Source organism: Enhydra lutris, unplaced genomic scaffold (assembly GCF_002288905.1).
Source record: "Enhydra lutris kenyoni isolate GAN:26980312 unplaced genomic scaffold, ASM228890v2 scaffoldscaffold1, whole genome shotgun sequence".
Taxonomy (NCBI): Eukaryota; Metazoa; Chordata; class Mammalia; order Carnivora; family Mustelidae; genus Enhydra; species Enhydra lutris.
Genome location: NW_019154085.1, coordinates 33,912,352 through 33,932,688, shown reverse-complemented (window position 1 = coordinate 33,932,688; position 20,337 = coordinate 33,912,352). Strand labels below are relative to the sequence as shown.

General features: G+C 36.8%; 1 protein-coding gene across 2 annotated transcripts in view; it reads left to right on the top strand.

Annotated features, from left to right (window-relative positions):
- LOC111159804 (cullin 3) overlaps positions 1-20,337 on the top strand; it is a 94,385-nt gene that overhangs the window by 30,488 nt on the left and 43,560 nt on the right. For both annotated transcript variants that reach the window (XM_022522463.1, XM_022522531.1), the window contains one exon: positions 10,103-10,216. In XM_022522463.1, the coding sequence (XP_022378171.1) occupies positions 10,103-10,216 (114 nt within the window). The remainder of the gene's footprint in view (positions 1-10,102; positions 10,217-20,337) is intronic.

The following is a 20,337-nucleotide window of genomic DNA, read 5'->3' as shown; positions in this document are numbered from 1 at the left end:
CTACTTATTCTGTCAGTATCTTTGTCTAGAGTTTAATTATGGTACTAGTGCTATAAGGGTTTTTAATGTATATCTTTTGTCTTAACCATTGTGAAGGTAATACTTTACAAGTGATAGATAATTCATGTCCTTCTGTGGTATACTCCTTTCTTTCAGTTTTCGTTTCCAGCCATTAGGTAAAAAGCTCTACTGGTTTTCATGGCACTACTTTGTACTCATAGAGAAATCCTGATTTTTCTAACTCTTTTTTTATATTAACTGAGGACATATTTTTTTAAATGATGCCAAATTTAGATGATTTCTTACTTGCTTTAACATGTAGCAAATACTCTTTATGTATGGAATTATAAAAATACATTGTCCTAATTTACCACTGTGTGCCCCTGCTTTGTGCCTCATGATTCTCTACTGCTATTCATTATATTCTACTTTGTATTAAGGTCATAGGAATGCTAGTATTGGGCTCCTCTATCCCCCATAGTGGCTAGCACCCTGCTTTGCTTGTTGGAAGGAATCATTATATATCTGAATTGACAGTTTGAAGAAAGATTTTTATGTATTCTTTTGAATTAAGAGCTTCGTTTTGGACACTTAGAAAGCGAGTGGGGAAATTCTGCCACTAGGAATGAATTTTAAGTTGCAATTACAGGTAGTGTGCTCCTTATAAAATGCTTAAACATACATTACTAAGTATTATATATGTGTTAGTAAAATTACTTACAGAAGAATGTTCTGACAGCAGTCAAGAAACAAGTTTACCCTGTAGTAGCTATCTTACTGTTTTGTCCATGATACTGGTATGATTCCTCTGATCGAGACTGCCACCTTTTTTTCTGAATGATAGTGAAAATAGTGAGAAACAGTATTATCAGACTAGAAAATATCAGGAAGGCAGTGAATTTTATATCATTGAGGAATCTTTTGTTGTTAGTGAATTCTTGGAAAGTTTAAGATACCAACAAATTTAAGATTAATGCTCGTAAGCTTAGTACAAGTTTGCTTTTGAAATACAAAAATCTTAAGGTTGTTATGTATTGTGAGAGAGAGAGCAGTATCTATTCAAACTTACATTGAGTATACAGATATTAGATACTAGCTGCTTTACAAACTCCTCTACTTATGAAGTAAAAGGATTCCTTCCAGTTAACAGAGAAATTTGTTTTTTAGAAGAAAGGAAGGCAAGAATCAAGTAGAAATTGAGTGTTTAGGAAGTACTATATAACATATGTCACCATATTTATGTATATGTGTTTTGTGTCACATGTTTCTCAAAATCTAAAGCACTTGGGAATGCAGATCCTGATTCGGTAGAACTGACCTAGGACCCAAGATTTTGAATTTCTAACAAGTTCCAAGGTGATGATAATGATCATGATGACGGTCTTGAACCTTATTCTATATAAGGACCACACTTACAGAGTAGCAAGATTGAATATTTATGTGATACTATTATAAATAATACCAATAACATTATGGTTATAACAAATGCTTATATGACATTTACTGTGGGCTGGGCCCTGTTGTAAGCATTATTTATATATTAACTCATTTTATCCACACAACACCTCCTTGAAGTAGGTGTTGTTATTATTCCTCTTTTGTAAAAACTTGATACACAAAGAAGTTACTGGTGGTTATGTATCTCTTAAGTGTTGGATCTGTGATTTGCATCAGACAGGCAAACTTTTCAGCACCTGCACTCCTGTGCCGCCACTATTCCCTATATAGGACTGTTAACATAAAAATAGCAAAGTATTATACTATTTCTTTTTAATCTTTTAAATTAAGAGTTCTCAGGAGAAAGCGAAGAGCTATGGAGCTTTTTAAAACCTATGTGTGTCAGATTAGGAGAGGTGTCTTCTACATTTCATGGAGATGGACTTCTGTAGGTAGCCACTTTTGTTGACAGGTTTATGTCATCACTGATGTAAGTTTTTGAGCTCTTCAAGAATAACTCTTTAATGATATTCCTTAGAAGAATAGGGTTTACATAACATAAACTTTGTAAAGTGACAGGCCCCTGAAAAAATTCAGATGTAAATGGAACTTAAATGTTATTTTTGATCATGTAAATGTTGCATATTTATCTAAATAGTCAGATGAAATAATACTTGTTTCAGAATTTGGAGACCGGAGGGTACTTAGCAGACATCCTGTGGCTCTTAATTTTTTTTTCCCAAAAGAGTGGAAAATGCCACTTTTTAAATTCTACAGAACCAATATAAATCATATTTACTCAGGGAAAATGGAGCCTACCTTGCAGTAGTATTAAGACATCTTAGTGGAGCAGGAAATAAATGCCATTGTTCTAGTCAACCCTGTTAATAATATGGGTAGGAGGAGCTACAGACCAGATAAGTTAACTAACTTATTCAAAGTCCTGGTTAGTAACTGCCCTGAAAGTTGTCCTCAAATACTAATTTGATTTTTTAACTTTGAGTGATGGTTAAAATACTTTAGATTTCTAGGAGATTATATGCCTTTAAAATTTTAGTTTCTCTGTGATATTTTGTAAATGTTTTTTGTGTAATTAGCATATGCTCCATGTTATTCATGACCCATTTTGTGTTTTTATTTTTTTAATCAATTTCTTTTTTTTTTTTTTTAAGATTTTATTTATTTATTTGACAGATCACAAGTAGGCAGAGAGGCAGGCGGAGAGAGGAGGAAGCAGGCTCCCTGCTAAGCAGAGAGCCCGATGTGGGGTTCAATCCCAGGACCCTGGGATCATGACCTGAGCCGAATGAAAGCAGAGGCTTTAGCCCACTGAGCCACCCAGGCGCCCCCACTTCGTGTTTTTAATACACAATGTGTATTTCAATATTTCAGTGCAGAATAATGCTAAATATAGTTTTCTGTACTTCAGAGATTTGTCTGTATTTGAATTAAAAATTGTCCTGAGTTTTGAGACTTTTTAAGAAGGAAGTCGTTAATTTTCAGTAGTCCATATCACATTAATTATATGGCTCATTTCTAGTTTCAGTGGACTTTAGAGCTAAAATTTTTATAAATAGTTTTAGCCAATGAATTTCTTTGTGTTACCTAAACATTTAATTAGGATTGGCTGGCTGGGATTTTGCCCAGGCATTGAAACTGAGAGGGTGAAAGAAAATTGTAATTAATGGTTTAATTGTGTGTGTTGGCGGCAGGGGTGGGGAGAAAGACTGTGCAGATTATTAATGTCTTTGACTCTCCAACCAGCCAAGAACTCCTGGCCCAAGGTTAGCATCCTTGTCAATCCATGAAGATACTTAGATAAGAAAACTCGAGGGCAAAGACTGGGAACTTGTAGGTCTTGGCATGCTCATGCCTACTGGCCTCTCGTCATCCTCCTTTCCATCCTCCTCTTCCTTTTGCCAATAATTTGATTGAAGATGTGTTTCATGCAACTTGGACATTATCAGTGAACAGATTTTAATCACAGTGCTGAAAAATAAACATTTTCTTTTGATTTAGTAATTCCACTTTAATCTTGGCTGAGGATGTAATTAAAAGGACAGGAAAAGCTATGTTCACAGAAATGAAGAATGTAGTATGCCAGTTTGAATTATTCCAGAGTCATTCATAAGTTGACACCCCTGAAGTAATTAACAATTCTTTGATTGGCATTCAGTTTGCTTTTTTTTTTTTTCCTTAAGATTTTATTCATTTATTAGTACAAGCTGGGAGGAGGGGCAAAGGGAGCTAGAGAAATGGACTGACAGCCCCCGCCCCTGCCGCTGAGCAGGGAGCCCCTCTGTCTCTGGGCTTAATCCCTGCAACCTGGAATCATGACCTGAGCTGAAGGCAGTTGCTTACCAACTGAGCCACCAGAGCACCCCTCAAGTTGCTTTTAAGAATAAACATTGTGACATCCTAGCTTATGTTTACAGTATAATAACAAAACGGCACAACTTGAGAATCATAGTTGTTGCAGATTTTAAAAAGTTGATATTAGCCGTTTATTTTCATATACATTTCTATGAATTTTAGCCCATGTGTATAGATTCATATAAATGCTGCCATAATTAGAACAGAACATTTCTTCACTCCAGAACACTCGCTGTTTTCCCTTTGTAGTCATATACTCCTCCTTCCCTGAGATTTGGCAACCACTGATCTATTCTGTGACTGTAGTTTTGTTTTCTCAAGAATGTCTTGTAAATGGAATAATACAGTCTGTAACCTTTTGAAACAAACGTTTTTCATTCAGCTTAGTTATTTTGAGATTGCGCCAAGGTGTTGTATGTATCTGTAGTTTGTTCCTTTTTATTGCTGAATGATTATATTCTATTGTGTGAATGTACCACGGTTTACATATCCATTTACCTATTTATTTGTTCAATGAGTTTTGGATGGTATGTAGTTTTTTTGTGATTATGAAGAGAGCTACTGTGAACATAAATGCATAGGTTTTGTGTGTATGTAAGTTTTCATTTCTCTGGGATAAATACCTATGAGTGGGATTGCTAGGTCATATGCCAAACTGTTTCCTCTAGGGCTGTACCATTTTGCATTCTCATTAGCAATGTATAAGAAGAGTTCGAGTTGTTTGCCATCTTTGTCAGCACTTGGTATTGTCAGTATATTTTATTTTAGCTATTATAATCGGTATCTTATTTTTTAAATTTTCATTTCCTTAATGGCTAGTGTTGTTGGACATGTTTTCATGTGTAAAATTGCCTTTATATAACCTCTTCAGTAAAGTGTCTTTTCAAGTCTTTTGCCCATTTCTTAATTGTTTGCTTTCTTCACTGAGTTGAAAGAGTTTTTATATCTCTAGAGAGAGAGATTCTGGATACAGATCATTTGATATTTTCTCCCAGTCTGTAGCTTGTTTATTTATTGTTTTAACAGTGTCTGCAAAAGAGAAGTTTCTGATTTTGATGAGGTCCAGTTTATCATTTTTTCCTTTTATAGATAATGCTTTTGGTGTTAGGTTGGCAGTTGGTTAAAATCTCAGATGACTTTTTCTTTCTGTATTTTATTCTGATAGAACCGTTTTCTTTGAATTGTTATCATGCTTTGAAATGCTCTAACTAGGTATTTTTCTCCTAAAGCAGAGGGTAATGTTGAATGTTAATTGTTCTTTAAAAAATCAGGATTCAGAATTGTATCAATATTATTACAAGTATAGTAAACATACTTGTGTTGAAAAAAGAGAGATTGTCTTTTCTTGGTCTTCGGTCAGCCCCCGAATCTTTTTTGTTTTTTTAAATAGACTATTTTTTCAGTCATTTTTAGATTTATAGCAGAATTGAGATGGTATAGTCATTTCCCATATTCCCACTGCCTCCCCCACTATCAGTAGCACTCCATACCAGAGTGGTACATTTGTTACAGTGACTTGTCATTATCACCCAAAGTCCATAGTTTATGTTAGGGGTCACTCTAAATGTGTTGTACATTCTGTGGATTTTAATGATGGTATAATGAAATGTATCCACCATTATAGTACCATACGAAATAGTTGCATTACCCTAAAAATCCTCTGTGCTCTGTCTGTTCATCTCTCCCTCTACCCTGACTCCTAGCACCTGATCTTCTTCTTTTGATCTTTTTTTTTTTAAAGATTTTATTTATTTATTTGATAGCTAGAGATCACAAGTAGGCAGAGAGAGAGAAGGAAGCAGGCTCCCTGCTGAGCAGAGAGCCTGATGCGGGGCTTGATCCCAGGATCCTAGGATCATGACCTGAGCCTAAAGCAGAGGCTTTAACCCACTGAGCCACCCAGGCGCCCCTCTTTTGATCTTTTTATAGTCTCTTTTGTTTTGCCTTTTCCAGAATGTCATGTAGTTGGAATGATATGGTAGGCAGTAGCATTTTCAGATTGTGTTCTTTCACTTGGTAATTTGCACTTAAGGTGCCACCATTGGTGGGTTAATGGATCATATCTTTTTAGTACTGAATAATACTCTGTTTTCTGGATGTACCACAGTATATTGTTTCACCTACTGAAGGAAGTTTTGGTTGCTTCCAAGTTTTGGCAATTATGAATAAAGCTGCTGTAAACATGTGAGTCTGGGGTTTTGTTTGGACATAAGTTGTCAACTTTTTCAATATTTATAGCAAGGAGCCTAATTGATAGATGGTATGGTGGGAGTACATGTAGTTTTGTAAGAAACTACCAAACTGTCCTCCAAAGTGGCTGTGTATCATTTTGCATTCCCACCAGCAGTGAGCAAAAGTGCTTGTTCGCTATATCCTCAGCAGTATTTGGTGTAGTCAGTGTTTTGGATTTTGGCCATTCTGATAAATGTGTAAGGGTGTCCCATTGTTGTTTTAATTTGCAATTTCTTTTTTTCTTTAAAGATTTTATTAAGTAATCTCTACACTATAGAGTCGCATACTATACAGACTGAGTCACCTAGGTGCCCCTCATTTTGTAACTTCTTAATCAGATGTTGGACATCTTTCAGTATGCTTATTTGCCATCTGGTTATCTTTTTTGGTGAGGTGGCCAGGTCTTTTGCCAGTATTTTAGATTGGGTTTTCTTGGTGACTTTTTTTAATTCCTTGTATATATTTGGGTAACAGTCCTTTACCAGATAAACCTCCAAATATTTTCTCCCAGTCTGTGTCTTGTCATCTCATGCTCTTGAACAAAATCTGTTGCTCTTCAAGGGATTCTAATTTTCTGCCAGGTTCATGATCTACTGCTCTTGGCTACTGTCTGTATCTTGCTTTTTGCAAGACTAAGTGCCATGAATAAGCCATCAGTTTTCAGTTACTCATTTTAGCCTCATTGTCACAGCTGGTCCCATCCTATTCTCCGTTTCCATGGCTTTGGTGCTTGTTTTTTCCTTGTTTCACCCCTCAAATTCTAGCTCTTCACCTGGATAACCTTCATGTAGCTTTTCCTATATATAGTAATGGTGGATATACTTGGTCTGCTTGCCCCCTATGGTACTGGTACCACCTCTACAGCAGGGTTCCTTCCTGTTTGCCTTTGCTGATGCAAAAACTAATTGTGGTTTTGAGGGTGTGAGATTAACCATGTTATTCACACACAAACTGACCCCAATTCCTATCTCTTGTAAATTTTATGTATTCTGTTAACAGTTTGTAAAATAAGAGTTAAATCTTTTTATCCCCTACTTAATGTGTTTTTTGGTTGATATGCAAACTTACCTTTTAAAAAGCCCATTTTAATCTTCATAAAGGTTGAATTTTCATCTTATTCCTACCTTTTATTAAGTATATTTGAACAAATATTTGTTCACTTTTCATTTCTCAGAGTAGAAGGACAGTTTTCTGAGGCATCACTAGCAGAATTATTTGTTCATAGAGTGATCTGAATAATTAGGAGAATGCAGCAAGTGTATGTAAAGCATTTATTTTATGTCTTATAGTCCTGTGTCTGTGTGTGTGAGCGTAATCATTCAAAAATAAATGTAACAGAGTATGTCTGACCAGCAGGAGATCTTCTGGGGCACCTCTTACAACTCTCATGTCCTGTGATAGAGGTTAATTATTGTGAATATATTTAATATCACTGAATTTTACACTTAAAAATTACTAAGATGTTGAAGTTTACATTATATAAAAATGATGTATCATTTGTGCTTAGGTCATTGGCCAAAGCAGATCCATGACCACATCTAACTTCAACAGTAAAAAGCAAAGTAAAAATAACAAAATTAATAGCAGCTATTTTCTGCTAAGTAAAATTCATTGTTACTGATTTGTCAGGATAATTTTTTGAGGCATGATGCAAATAAAGCAGTTTTATCATTTATGACACATTGTGCTAGTTGATCACATTTTTATTTTGTTGAAAGGCAGGTGTAAGTATAAATATTATATAAATACTTGAGGTGTTTTATTTGGAAGTGTATATAAATCAGGAATTTTAGGACACATGTCTTTTTAAAATTTGAGTGGTCAGTTTTTCATTCATTTAACAGATACACCAAGCACATTTTTGCATTCCAAAATTAGGGTGACTTTGTTAACATGTAACTTGACTTTATAACAGAGGGGTATTCAGAAGTTCACTTAAGTCATTAAGAATAATTAATTGTTAGATATATAGTACTGTTTCCCTAGTATTGTCATTATTTAATTTAATTGCTATTCAAAATTTAGTGGTTCACTGAAAGTATATGAAGATTGGTGAGGAATTTTATAAATAGGCATATTTTCAGTTTGTGGGGTTTTTTAGTGTTAGCTGTCATGGGAATTTGCATCTGACAAGTGCCAGACTTGATGAGTTAGAATAAATGCTTTAGTATCCACTTTACAAAAAAGTGTTTAACACAGTACTATCTATGAACCAACGTGTGTGTCACTTTTGATATAGTCAGTATGCTTATGGGTGATACGTTTTAAAGTCAAGGAGCTTATTAGTCTTATGAAGAAAAGATTACCTGTGATACAGTGCTAAATTATGTGATATAGGCTAGTGATTTTCAGAATACACATCTACTAGAACAGACATTGTTTCATCACTAAAATCTCTTAACAGGTGTTTTCCTCTAGTATATAAGAAAAATTAGATACAGTTTTCTCAATTTGAATTTATTCTCCCGTTTGTGGGAATAGTGTGTTTTGTATATATTTTTTTTTTCAGTCTTCAGCACTTGCCACTGCTTGTTTTTTCTTGTTTATACTAGTGCTAATATGCAGTGACATTTTATTTACTGTTTATAATTCAAGTTTATAGGTATCTATATATCTCAACACATATTAAATAATTTGTTTTTCACAAAACACCATGACTTCAGATTCTCCCCAACCTAAAAATGTTTAATCACTACTAGAGGTGTTTGGAGCTAGAACGTGTCTGGTTAGGGCTAGACCGTGGAGGATTTGGGTGGGTTGGAATAATTAGGGAGGTTGGCAGTGTAGTCCCAAAGTTACAGGAACTTAGAGAACAAACTGCTTTTTTATGATAAAGCTAGAATCAGTCTAAATTCCATTTTCTAGTCCGTAATCATATCATTGGACAGATAGCGTAGCAGGAAGTACTAGTAGTTAGGAATTTATTGGAGAAGGTGGCAATATGCTTGTGGACTATGGAAAGGAATTCTTGGAGTCTGAGTAGTCTTAGCAGGATTGCATTGCAAAGGCATTTCAGACTCAAGGCAACTTGATGTGCAAAGATAGATATCCTGAAAAAGCTTACCATGTTGATGGTGGATGATGGTATTGGAGGGTAGGGTGAATAAAGTAAAGGGTCTTCTAGATGCCAGGCACTGTTCTAGGTGTGGGAGGCACACATGGAAAAAAGACAAAATCCCTGCTGGTGTGGATCTTGCATTTTAGTGAGAGGAACAGTAGGTGGATAAATAGGTAAAACAGTAGGCAATGACAAGTACTATGAGGAAAAATTAGTGCAAAGAGTGGAGATAGAAGTTGTTTGAAATAGGGTGGTCAGGAAAGACCTCTTTGTGGAAGTGAAACTTGGGTAGAAAACAGGGTGTAAGCTGTGTGAAATGTGCAGAGCAAAGAGTAGAACACAGTTGTTGGATGCAGCCCCACGGTAGCTGGAGCATGGTGAGTTAATGGTTTATGTTCAGTAAGTGTTGGCCGAGTGCCAGGCACTGTTCTCAGTGTGTCACTAGTGTTCATTTAACCTCTACAGCAATTCTACAAAATGGATACTGTTTCACATGTAAGGAAACTGAGGCACAGAGATGGAATAAATTACCCAAGGTGACACAGCTAGTCAGGGAGCTGGAGTTGAGCCCAGTAGTTTGACTCCTAAGTCAACATTTTTAACCATTCTGCAAGGATGGGGAAGGGGAGGTATAGTAAGAAATTTAGTTGGAACAATAGCCTGGGACCAATTCTCTGGGGCCCTGTAGTTCCTTAAAGTATTTAGGATTTTATTTTGACTGTGATGTTAGGTTGTTGGAGGGTTGAGAACTGCCCAGGTGGTTGCCTTATGATTCTGGAGATCAGGAGATGGGTCTGGACTATACAACACATTTGTTAGTTATCTGTATTTAGGTTATATTATAGCTTAAAATATTTCTACTGGCCTATAACCTATTTCTTTGATGTAAAATTGAATATTCCATACCATTTTATTGAAAAGATATGTGCATGTATACATATGAGAGTGTGTTTGTATGTGTGCACATGTGTAAAATACTTTAATGAACTCTTCTGTTAATAGGTGCGAGAAGATGTACTAAATTCATTGAATAACAACTTTCTTCAAACGCTAAATCAAGCTTGGAATGATCATCAAACAGCTATGGTGATGATTAGAGACATACTAATGTACATGGTAAGTAGAGCTTTTTTCTTTTTCCTTTAAGAAGTTAGGCATTTCAAAACCGTGTCTTTCTTCTTTCTGTCCCTTTAGTTGAATGGCACAGGTAAGTGTGGAAGGTGTTACTTTAAAAAAAAAAAAAAATACTTCCTTTACAGGGACCAGCCTTAGCTTATATGAAGTAGAACCTTAATTATTCATATATTTAATGATTAGAATGGAAGACTGAAAGAGAAAGGTCTGATTTTTTTTTTTCTCAGTATACAACACTTGTACTTCAAAATGGAAAATGCTGAAAAACTTTATTAATGTCTCTGAGTAACAGTGGTTGAATGACAGCATGAGAGATGAAAGCTTAGTATTCTCTTACATGTTTTTAAAAACCTAATGTCTTTACATCTTCAGTGATGAGGTGTCATTTTATACAAGTATGCTTGTAATAATTATATTCTAATAGCTGCTGTCTGTCTTAATAGTAAATCTTTGCAGTATATGTTATTCAGATACATATTCCTTTTCTTACCTGTTACTATTGTTTTTTGTTTTTGTCAGTCAAGGAAAATACCGTATTCAGCAATTTGGAAAACATTGATATGAGCTAAGCTGTTTAATGACTATAAAAGAGATTAACTATCGAGTTTTTTCTTACCTTTGTGTGATTATAGAATGGAGCCAGATTCATCAAGCTTAATTACTGTGTCAGTGCAAAATTAACAAGTCTAATAACTTTTCTTCTTACTTCAGTGTTTATATTTGGGAATTGGACATACGGTTTTCTTCTAAGGTTTTACTCTCTGTTTTTCAAATTTTTATTTTCAGTTTCTTTAGTTTGATTCTAGCTATAGTGATGAGAGCATGTTCTAGTTTCTTTCACTTGCTAGCATAAAGCAGTGGTTGGAAAGAATTTCCAGTGAGAGCAAACAGCTCTGGAGTTTTTTGTTCTGCTCAGAGAATGCAGTCAGGCCTATTACCCCTGGTTTTACAGGGCTTAGTGGCAAGGGGGTCAGGGAGAGGCTACTTCAATTTTTAGGGGTTGGTAAAAAAAAAGTAGAACAGTATTTAGCCTTTCTGAGCCTCATTTTCCTCTTCAGGAGGTAGATTCATTCTGTGCTGACATTTTGAGGTAAATGAGATAGCATGTGAAAACATACAATGCCTTGGATATAAATGTGAAATAAGTTAGCTTATACTGTTCTCCTTAAGTTCTAGATTTGACGAGTCTTTAAATTTTAACACTAACAAACACTAAGATAGAAAACCACTTGTAATTTTATGGTCCATTACTCTATTGATAAAAGAAGTATTTCAAGATTATACACACAGTCACTCTTACATGTTTTTAAAAATTTCTGTTCTATTTCACTTCCCTTTTGGGGGGTGGGGGATAGGGTTCCCAAACGAAATGTCAAACCTTGAATCCTGACTGTTATGTGATGATAGTCAAGAAACAAATCAGTTTATTCCTCGGCTTCCTCATTTATAAAATGAAAATAATATTTTGCTCATTGGGTAGGGTAGCCATGATGCTTGAAGGTGCCATTCATACAGAGTACTATAGCCCCTGGACCAAGTAATGTGCTCAGTAAAAACTCACTAGGATTAAGGTTTCTTGTCCCTTTTCCTTTCATCAAACCTGATAGGACCACAGCCCTGGATAAAACCAGCAACTTAGCTTTCCTGGGCCTCTGCTGGAGGAAACTCCCAACAGGGTAGATCATTACAACTGTTTGTCCTTTGTCACAATGTCCAGTTGTCTTATTTCCCCTCTACTAGTTTCTCTCCAAACCTCCAGCTTTCCTGCTGGCCTCCTCACTCTTAAATAATATTGCCTTCCACTTCTCACAGAAAAGAGCAAGCATCAGGTGGAACCTATGTTCGTTTCTTAACCACTAAATCTCCAGTTTTGCCTGTATTTTTTCCCTTTTGTGTTTTTCCATTTCCCTCTTGTTTTAATGGAGGCATTGTCTTCCCTCATGTTAAAGGCCAGTTTTCCTCTTGTGCTAAGCAGGATCACATCCCTTTCTACGTTGTCAAAAACCTCAAGTGTTTTCAGATTCTACCTTTTTACTGAGTCTTACTTATACACATGAGACATGTTTAGGCCACTCACATCCTCAGAATCCTACTAAATTTTCTGTTTTACTCTGTGCTGCCTCGTAGGGTCATTGTCATTCACAGGCAAATGTCTCCTAAGAAATGTTGACCCTTGGCTATCTCCCTTTTCTCATCTTTGATTCACTTTGAATACATTCCAGTTAAGCTTCTTCCTCAATTAATGCTCTTCAGTCTTGCTCTTATGAGGATCACCATGTCTGCACATCTCTGAAGTCAGAGATCACTACAAATGCTTGTGCTCCTTGATTTTTTTTCTGCAGCACTGGGGACAGTTGACTACTCTTTTCTTTTCACATGCTGGCCTTTGGTTTCAGTGACATAGCACTCCCTCGGTATGCCTCCTGCCTTTCCTTCTCAGCTACTCCTTCTCCTCTGCCCTTTAAATAGAGGCAATCTTAGGGTTTAGTAACCTGGACTTCCTCCTCCTGGTTCACCTCAGCTCCCGCTGTAGCTTCAGTAAGTACCTCTGTGCAGATGATTCCCAAATCACATCTCCATTCTCATTTTCTGAGATTAAGCTTTGTTTTTATTCATTTGTCAAGTTGATGGTCATCTTTGTTGTCTGAGAGGGACTTCAAAGTTGGCATTTCCAAATGAATGCAAAATTGGTACCGTTCTATTTGTTCTAACCTGGGAATTATTCTTGTCAGTGTCTTCATCCTCCATCATATATTTCTAGAATCTGCAGTTTTTCGATTTTCATAACTACCCAGTAGGAAAGCACCTTCATTTCTCTCTCAGAGCATTTCGTGACTAGTCTTAGAACACTCGCTGTGCTCCTAGATTGCTTAGTTGAAAGCATGTGATCAAGTCGGCTGAAGTTCTTATTGCTCATCTTGAAATCTTCACACATGTCTTCTGTGTGGAAATGTTTCTAGAACGTTTCCTCTCCGTATGTGATTTGCTCCTACTTATCCTTTAAGTCTCAGTAGATTTCTGGTAAGCTTTCCCTGACCTACACTGTGTACTGCCTACTGGCCGCAGTTGCTCTCCTTGTACCCAGTGCTCTTCCTTTGTATCATTTATCACAATCATTATTAACAGCTGTTTAGGGCCTTGTCTCTCCATTAGACTGAACATTATGAGGAGGGGCCAGTGTCTTGTCACCACTGTGTCCCCAACACCTATCACAGCTTGCACCAACTAGGCATTCAAGTGTAACTTGAATAAATACATGTACATGGAATCTTTTTTTTAAAATAGATTATACATTATAATATAGATTATAGATTCAATAGATCATAGATTTTTAGTAGATTATAGATTACAATTTTTATAGATTATAAATTAATTTTTAATAGATTATAGATTACCGTTTGGAAAATGCTTTTTAAAATATGCTGTTGTTTGTCTGCCTTCGGGTCAGGTCATGATCTCAGTGTCCTGGGATCAAGCCCTGCATTGGGCTCCCTGCTCAGTGGGGAGTCTGCTTCTCCCTCTGCACCTCACCCCTTGTGCTTGCTTGTGCACACTCATGCACTCTTTTTCTCAAATAAATAAGTAAATAAATAATCTTTTAAAAAATATACTATTGGGGTGCTGGGGTAGCTCAGTCAGTTTAAGTGTCTGACTCTTGATTTTGGGCTCAGGTCCTGATCTCAGGATCCTAGGATCCACCTGCATAGGGTTCTATGCTCAACAGGGAGTCTGCTTGTCCCTATGAGCCTCCCCCTGCTTCTGCTCGCTCTTTCTTGAATCAAAAAATCTTTTAAAAATACATGCTGTTAAGGATTTGGAGAGAATTTAAAGTGTTGATAAAATATCTTCATATTCCACAAGATAGAATTCTTTCATTTTCATACTCTTTTATTCTCTTTATTTTGCATTTTTATGCTTAGTATTCTGGGCTTAATTAGATAAGTGCTTTTTATTTTTTTAATTTTTTAAAGATTTTATTTATTTATTTGACAGAGAAAGATCACAAGTAGGCAGAGAGGCAGGCAGAGAGAGAGGAAGGGAAACAGGCTCCCTGCTGAGCAGAGAGCCCGATGCGGGGCTCGATCCCAGGACCCCGGGATCATAACCTGAGCCGAAGGCAGAGGCTTAAACCACTGAGCCACCCAGATGCCCCGATGTCTGCATTTTCTTTGAAGAGTTTTACCATCATTCCAGAGTTCTCAGGTGACATAACCTGCTAGATAGGGCACATACCTGAAGCATACTGGTTGTACCATCATGGATCCTAGACAGATAACCTTCTGATGGTGAATACCAGCTATAACTGTTGGAATTCTAGATCTCAGGCTCCGAGAGGGAGGAGAGAAGATTTTTCACTATCTACCTACCTACCACCTACCTACTCAGCTAGCTGACTTTTACTCTTTACAAGGAGATGTCTATAAAATGTCATGCATCAGCCTCGACGTATAGATACTGTGGGACACACTGACTCTTGAAAATGAAAGTGGAATCATTGGTTATATGGAGGCAGCCGCTGGTCACACTTTGTTCCACATAACTTGGTTGTGCGGCGTGTGCAACATTTCAAAAAGAAATGTGTACATGTCTCTAGATGGAACATGTCACTTCTAGTTTCTGCCACTCTACCCCTTCCTAATACTTGAAACTTACATGTTGAACTTCTAAGATTGGTTTGGGGCTACTTCATAAAAGTTTCATATTCAATTTTAATTGTTTAAAAGATTAATGATTGGAGAAAGATTTGAACATTTTACAAGAAAATTTGTCCTGGTTCTATAATAGTTTTAATTGTCAATATAGCTCATAAGTATATGTTACTATTCAGTTAATTTTTCTTTGTAAACTGTAAAAATGACGGGATGCCTGGGGACTCAGTCGGTTAAGCATCTGTCTTCCACACTGGTCGTGATCCCAGGGTCGTAGGATCAAATTCCGCATCCTGCTCCCTGCTCAGTGGGGAGCCTGCTTCTCCCTCTGCCTGCCACCCCCTGCTTTCTTCTCCCTGCCTCCCACTCTCTCTCCTTCCCTCTTTAACAAGTAAATAAAATCCTTCAAAAAAATTTAAAAACTATAAAAATGAATATAGTATGAAGGGAAGTTAAAGTTATGGATGGTATTCTATAGGCTGCTTTTGAGCAATTAGAATTAATGGCAAAGGAAATAGAAAAACGTTTTCTAATGTGATATATTGGGTTACTGGAAGGTTAGTAGAGAAGTTTTCTGCATAAAACTATGGCAACTTTATTTTCATTTTTTTACTTGAATTTGTCCATACTTCAGTCATTTTCACAAATAACAAAGCTGTAGTGTCATTGCAGGTTTTCCTTAAAGGGAGGCTGTGAGTTATAGGCACAAGGTGAGAGTTAACCCAGGAAGGGAGGGTCACTGTTTCTTTGAGCTATTTATTTGGACAGTCATTAAGTATGAGTAAAGAGGTCAAGCAGAATGTAGCAATAACATTGTGAAGAAGAGAGAAGCTAAAGAACTTTTGATGCTCTTGGTCTCCTTTGTAAAGTAGAAGGTGGGACCATTGGTTTAGGGTGACTGAAGTATGTGAGGTGTTAAAGAATGGTAGGCTGAATAATGATTCCCCAGACATGCCCATGACTAGTGTCTGGAACCTAGGGATTGTTACCTTATAGGGCAAAAGGAACTTTGCAGGTGTGATTAGGTTAAGGATTTTGAGAGGAAGAGATTGTTCTAGGTTATCCTAGTGGGCCTAGTGGAATCACAGGGTCATTACAGAAGGAGGGTCAATAGGAGATGGAGGTGATGTAACAGAAGCAGAGATTGGAATGATAGGCTTTGAAGATGGAGGAGGGGCTGTAGCTGAGTACAGCTAGCCACTAGAAGTTGGAAAAGGCAAGAAAGTGGGCTCCCTCCTCAGATCCTCTAAAAGGAATCAGCCCTGTTGACATCTTGACTTAAGTCCGGGGAAACTGATTTTAGTCTTCTGAACTCTAGAGCTGTGAAAAAGTAGTAAGCTACTAAATTTGTGGTTGTGTACTCAGCAACAATAGGACTAATACAAGGAAAAGGTTTGAAGGATCTCTTGTGCTGGGGTCAGCTCTTTGTAAATAAATGGATCATCTCGTAGTTAGTTGTAAGGGGGTAATTTAGGCAAGAGTTAGCACAGAGTTTACATAGTAGAGGTGATCAGCAGAGTTTTTACTTTTTCCAGGTGTACTTGGCAGTCTTAGGTAAGAATGCTCAGGTAAATTTAGCCTTACTGGGTATGGGGGAGGATTTTAATGTAGTAGCATTATTGAAATGGTTGATTGTTGATTGTGAGTCTGTGCTCTTTAATAAGTAGGCATCTGAGTCATAAGATCCCAGGAAATGAAGGTATTAGGTAGGTATTAGGGATGAGTAGACCTGGAGACCCAGTTGAGAGTAAGGAGCAGTTTCCTTTCAGTGTAACAAAGTAGGAAAGGTAGGAGGAAAAAGAAGATCGCCAGGGCCAGAGATATTTGGTGTCTTCTAATGAGGTTCAGGGTTTGCCCATATCAGTATGTGGGTGAAGGGAGTCCTGATAAAGATGGGAATAAATATGTAGGTACCGGTAAACAGCATGTCAGATCTGTCATTCTTGTCAGTGTCGGAGTTACCAGTGATAATAGGTGGCAGGAAGCAGAGTTGAGAGAAAGAAGTAAGCTGTTCGCTGAAGCTACCAAGAATTTGTGTGTTTTGGAAGTCAGAAGATAGGGTGAGAAGGGTGAGAACACTGAGATGCTGAAATTCTTGTCCATGTTTTTTCCTGTAGGTTTTGAGGCTTTGAATGTTTCTTCTTTACAGCATTCTAGATTGCACATTTAGAGAAGTTTGAAAATAACTTTATTCTGGAACAACACAGATAGGTTGCTTAAGAGTCTTTTTGGCACTTCCTCTGCTCTTAAAATGTCATCTTAAATACAAAATAATAGAAGATAGGATCCAGTGACTTTGAGATTATTAAGTTTCGCACCTGTTTGATATTTTTCCTATCTGGAACAACAGGCTTTCCCCATCTGTGCTGTAGTTTTTGTATTTGTGACTGATAGTATAAATACCTTGGCATTTTTTGGTGGTTAGATCCCAAGCCAAGTACTAGACCTTTATGTTAAAAAAAAGTCATCATCATAAATACTGTTGAAGGTCAAGAATGTTGTGCTTGATAATGAGGATTTCATCTTGCCTTCCATCTCAGTTACTCTTCCTGACAAATTGATAGACCTGTAAACCCCTTGATTACCATGCCCCATGAACTGTTTTTGTGTGTGGAGTGATGATGTAGCAGTCCATGAGGTTGACTTTAGGGAGGCAAGTATTCGTTCAGCATGAAGTAGGCCCTGTGGTATGGTCAGAAATAGAGCACATATTTCTTGAGGTAGTAAAGGAAATGAAACTTTTGTTCATAAAGGGTACTGTCCCATGTTGTCTGTATGTGCACAAACTTCTTATGTGTACAGATTTCCTCTGTGTGTGTGTGTGTGTTTCCTGTAGGAAATGGGGAGTAGTGGAGAAAAAATATTTAATGATGAATTAAGATACACTTGGCTTTAGTTCCTACATTGTCATTAATGTGCTTAAGTTACTTCTCTAGGTAAAACTCTTAATTCCTTATTTATAAGGAAAATAGATTTATTGGGTAAGAGCTCTGGTTTTTATCTCTTTGGGGTTTTGACCCTCTACCAAAAGTAGATATCTGTGCATCTACATACCATACAACGTATACTTTTATTTGCAATTTCAGGTGGTTTATGGGTTCACTAAGGCCGGTCTATGAGATCTGGTTGAAGATGTGTTGGTTAGATCATTTTAAATTTTCCAATCTTTCAACTCGGACATTTTACACCTTTTTTTTTTTTTTTTTAAGATTTTTATTTATTTCACAGATCACAAGTAGGCAGAGAAACAGGCAGAGAGATGGCGGGGGGAGGGGAGCAGGCTCCCTGCTGAGCAGAGAGCCCGACGAGGGGCTCGATCCCACTGGGATCATGACCTAAGCTGAAGGGAGCGGTTTAAACCCACTAAGCCACCCAGGTGCCCCATACACCTTTTTTAAAACTGAAAGTGATCAGTTACTTGTGTTGTTTGTAATAAAGGAAAAAACAAGAGGTGAGGGTAGATTTAGTATTAAGCTGATGACAGTTTCTTTAAGAACTCTTAAAGTGGGTTGATAGAGCGTCAGTTGGCTAGGAGTCTATCCAGTACTATTCCTTGTAATAGCACCTAACACTTTCAAAGCCCTTAGTGTGTGTCTGGCATTGTTTTTAGCATATTTAAGTATATTTCATTTAATCCTTAAATTGTTGCTATTTTTATTGTTGCTGTTTTTAAGAAGTAGTTGGGGAAAAGCAATAATTTTTATTTTTTTACTAATAGAATTTTTATTCTTAAATTTCTTTAAAAAAGTAAAAATACTTTCCTGAATATATAGCAATATATACTCTTTATTATATGGCTGCATCTCTTTTCTAAATGTTTTAAATACCTGACCTTCTAGGTGAGTATTGTACTCTCCATTTCACAAATGAATACATCAAGGTTAGAGAGAGAAGATAATCTGCCAAGATCACACAGTTACTATATTACTGGAATAGTGAATCCAAGTCTTTTTTGAATTCAAAGCCCATAGTCTTCATCACTTTGCCTGAACCACCTCAGTGCAGAAGAATTATGTATATTGACTCTGCTTAACAGAATTTCTGATTATTTTTTATTTTTTAATTTTTAAATTTTTTTTTTAAAAGATTTTATTTATTTATTTGACAGAGAGAGAGAGATCACAAGCAGGCAGGGAGGCAGGCAGAGAGAGGAGGAAGCAGGCTCTCTGCAGAGCAGAGAGCCCGATCTGGGGCTTGATCCCAGGACGCTGGGATCATGACCTGAGCTGAAGGCAGAGGCTTTAACCCACTGAGCCACCCAGGCGCCCCGAATTTCTGATAATTTTTTAAAAGATTTCATTTATTTTAGAGAGCATGCATGAGCCCACAGGGGAGGAGCAAAGGGAAAGGGAGATAATCTCTAGCTGACTCTGCACTGGAGCTCAGTCCCACAACTGTGAGATCGTGACCTGAGCCGAAACTAAGAGACGCTTAACTGACTGAGCCACCCAGGGGCTCTCAGAATTGATGATAATTTACTCAGAGTTGAGCTAACATTCATTCACCTTTGTGCTTATGAGGATAAATTCATTCATTCAGCAAGTATACAATGAGTGTATTACATATCAAGCATTGCTCTCAACAACTGTGATTTCTTTTTCCAAGTTCCGTCATTGGGCAGTTTTATGATGTAGGCATCTGTTTAGGCAGATAGTCTTGGTTCCCCAAATGGAATTGAAGAACAGTGACTTTTTCCATGCTCCCAAGTATAAGCTATTGAAGCATATTAAAATAGTATTCTGGTTTTCTTACTTTTCTTACTATTTTGTTTGAATCTGATATTAAAATTCTTAAAGAGTGACTTGGTTAAGACTTAAGTTTCCTAATTGTCATCAGAAGTTACTTAACACCATCATTACCAGAATATCTAGAAAATCACCAAAAATATTAGATGCCTTAGTGTTTATTCTATCCAGTTGATAGTACTCTAGCCCTGCAGTAATTTGAAAGTCCTCTTCTAATTTTTTTGACACTTTTGTTGACATGTAACATAAATAAAAGTGGAAAAGTCTGTTTGTGTTTTTTTAAATGTGGGTTTTATAGGATTTTTGTTTTTTAGTAATTTGTGGGAGGTTTTTATATATGCTGGGTAAAAGTTCTTTGTAGATATATGTTTTTATTGTTTGTCTGTTTTTGAGCTCAATGTGGGGCTTAAACTCGCGATCCAAGATAAGACCTGAGCTGAGATCAAGAATCAGGCGCTTAACCGACTGAGCCATCAAGGTGCCCCTCTAGATGTATTTTATATAGTTTAAGAGATACTGTCTTCCATTCTGGGCATGCCTTTTTTCTTCTCTTTTAATGGTGTCTCTGAAGAGAAGCTTTAAATTTCAGTTATTTACAGTTTTTCAAACTGCAGTTTTTGAACAAAGTGCTGTATAAACATCTCTTTGGTTAAATTTGTTAACCATATTCAAATTGTCCACATCTTCCACATCTTCACTAAATATTTTT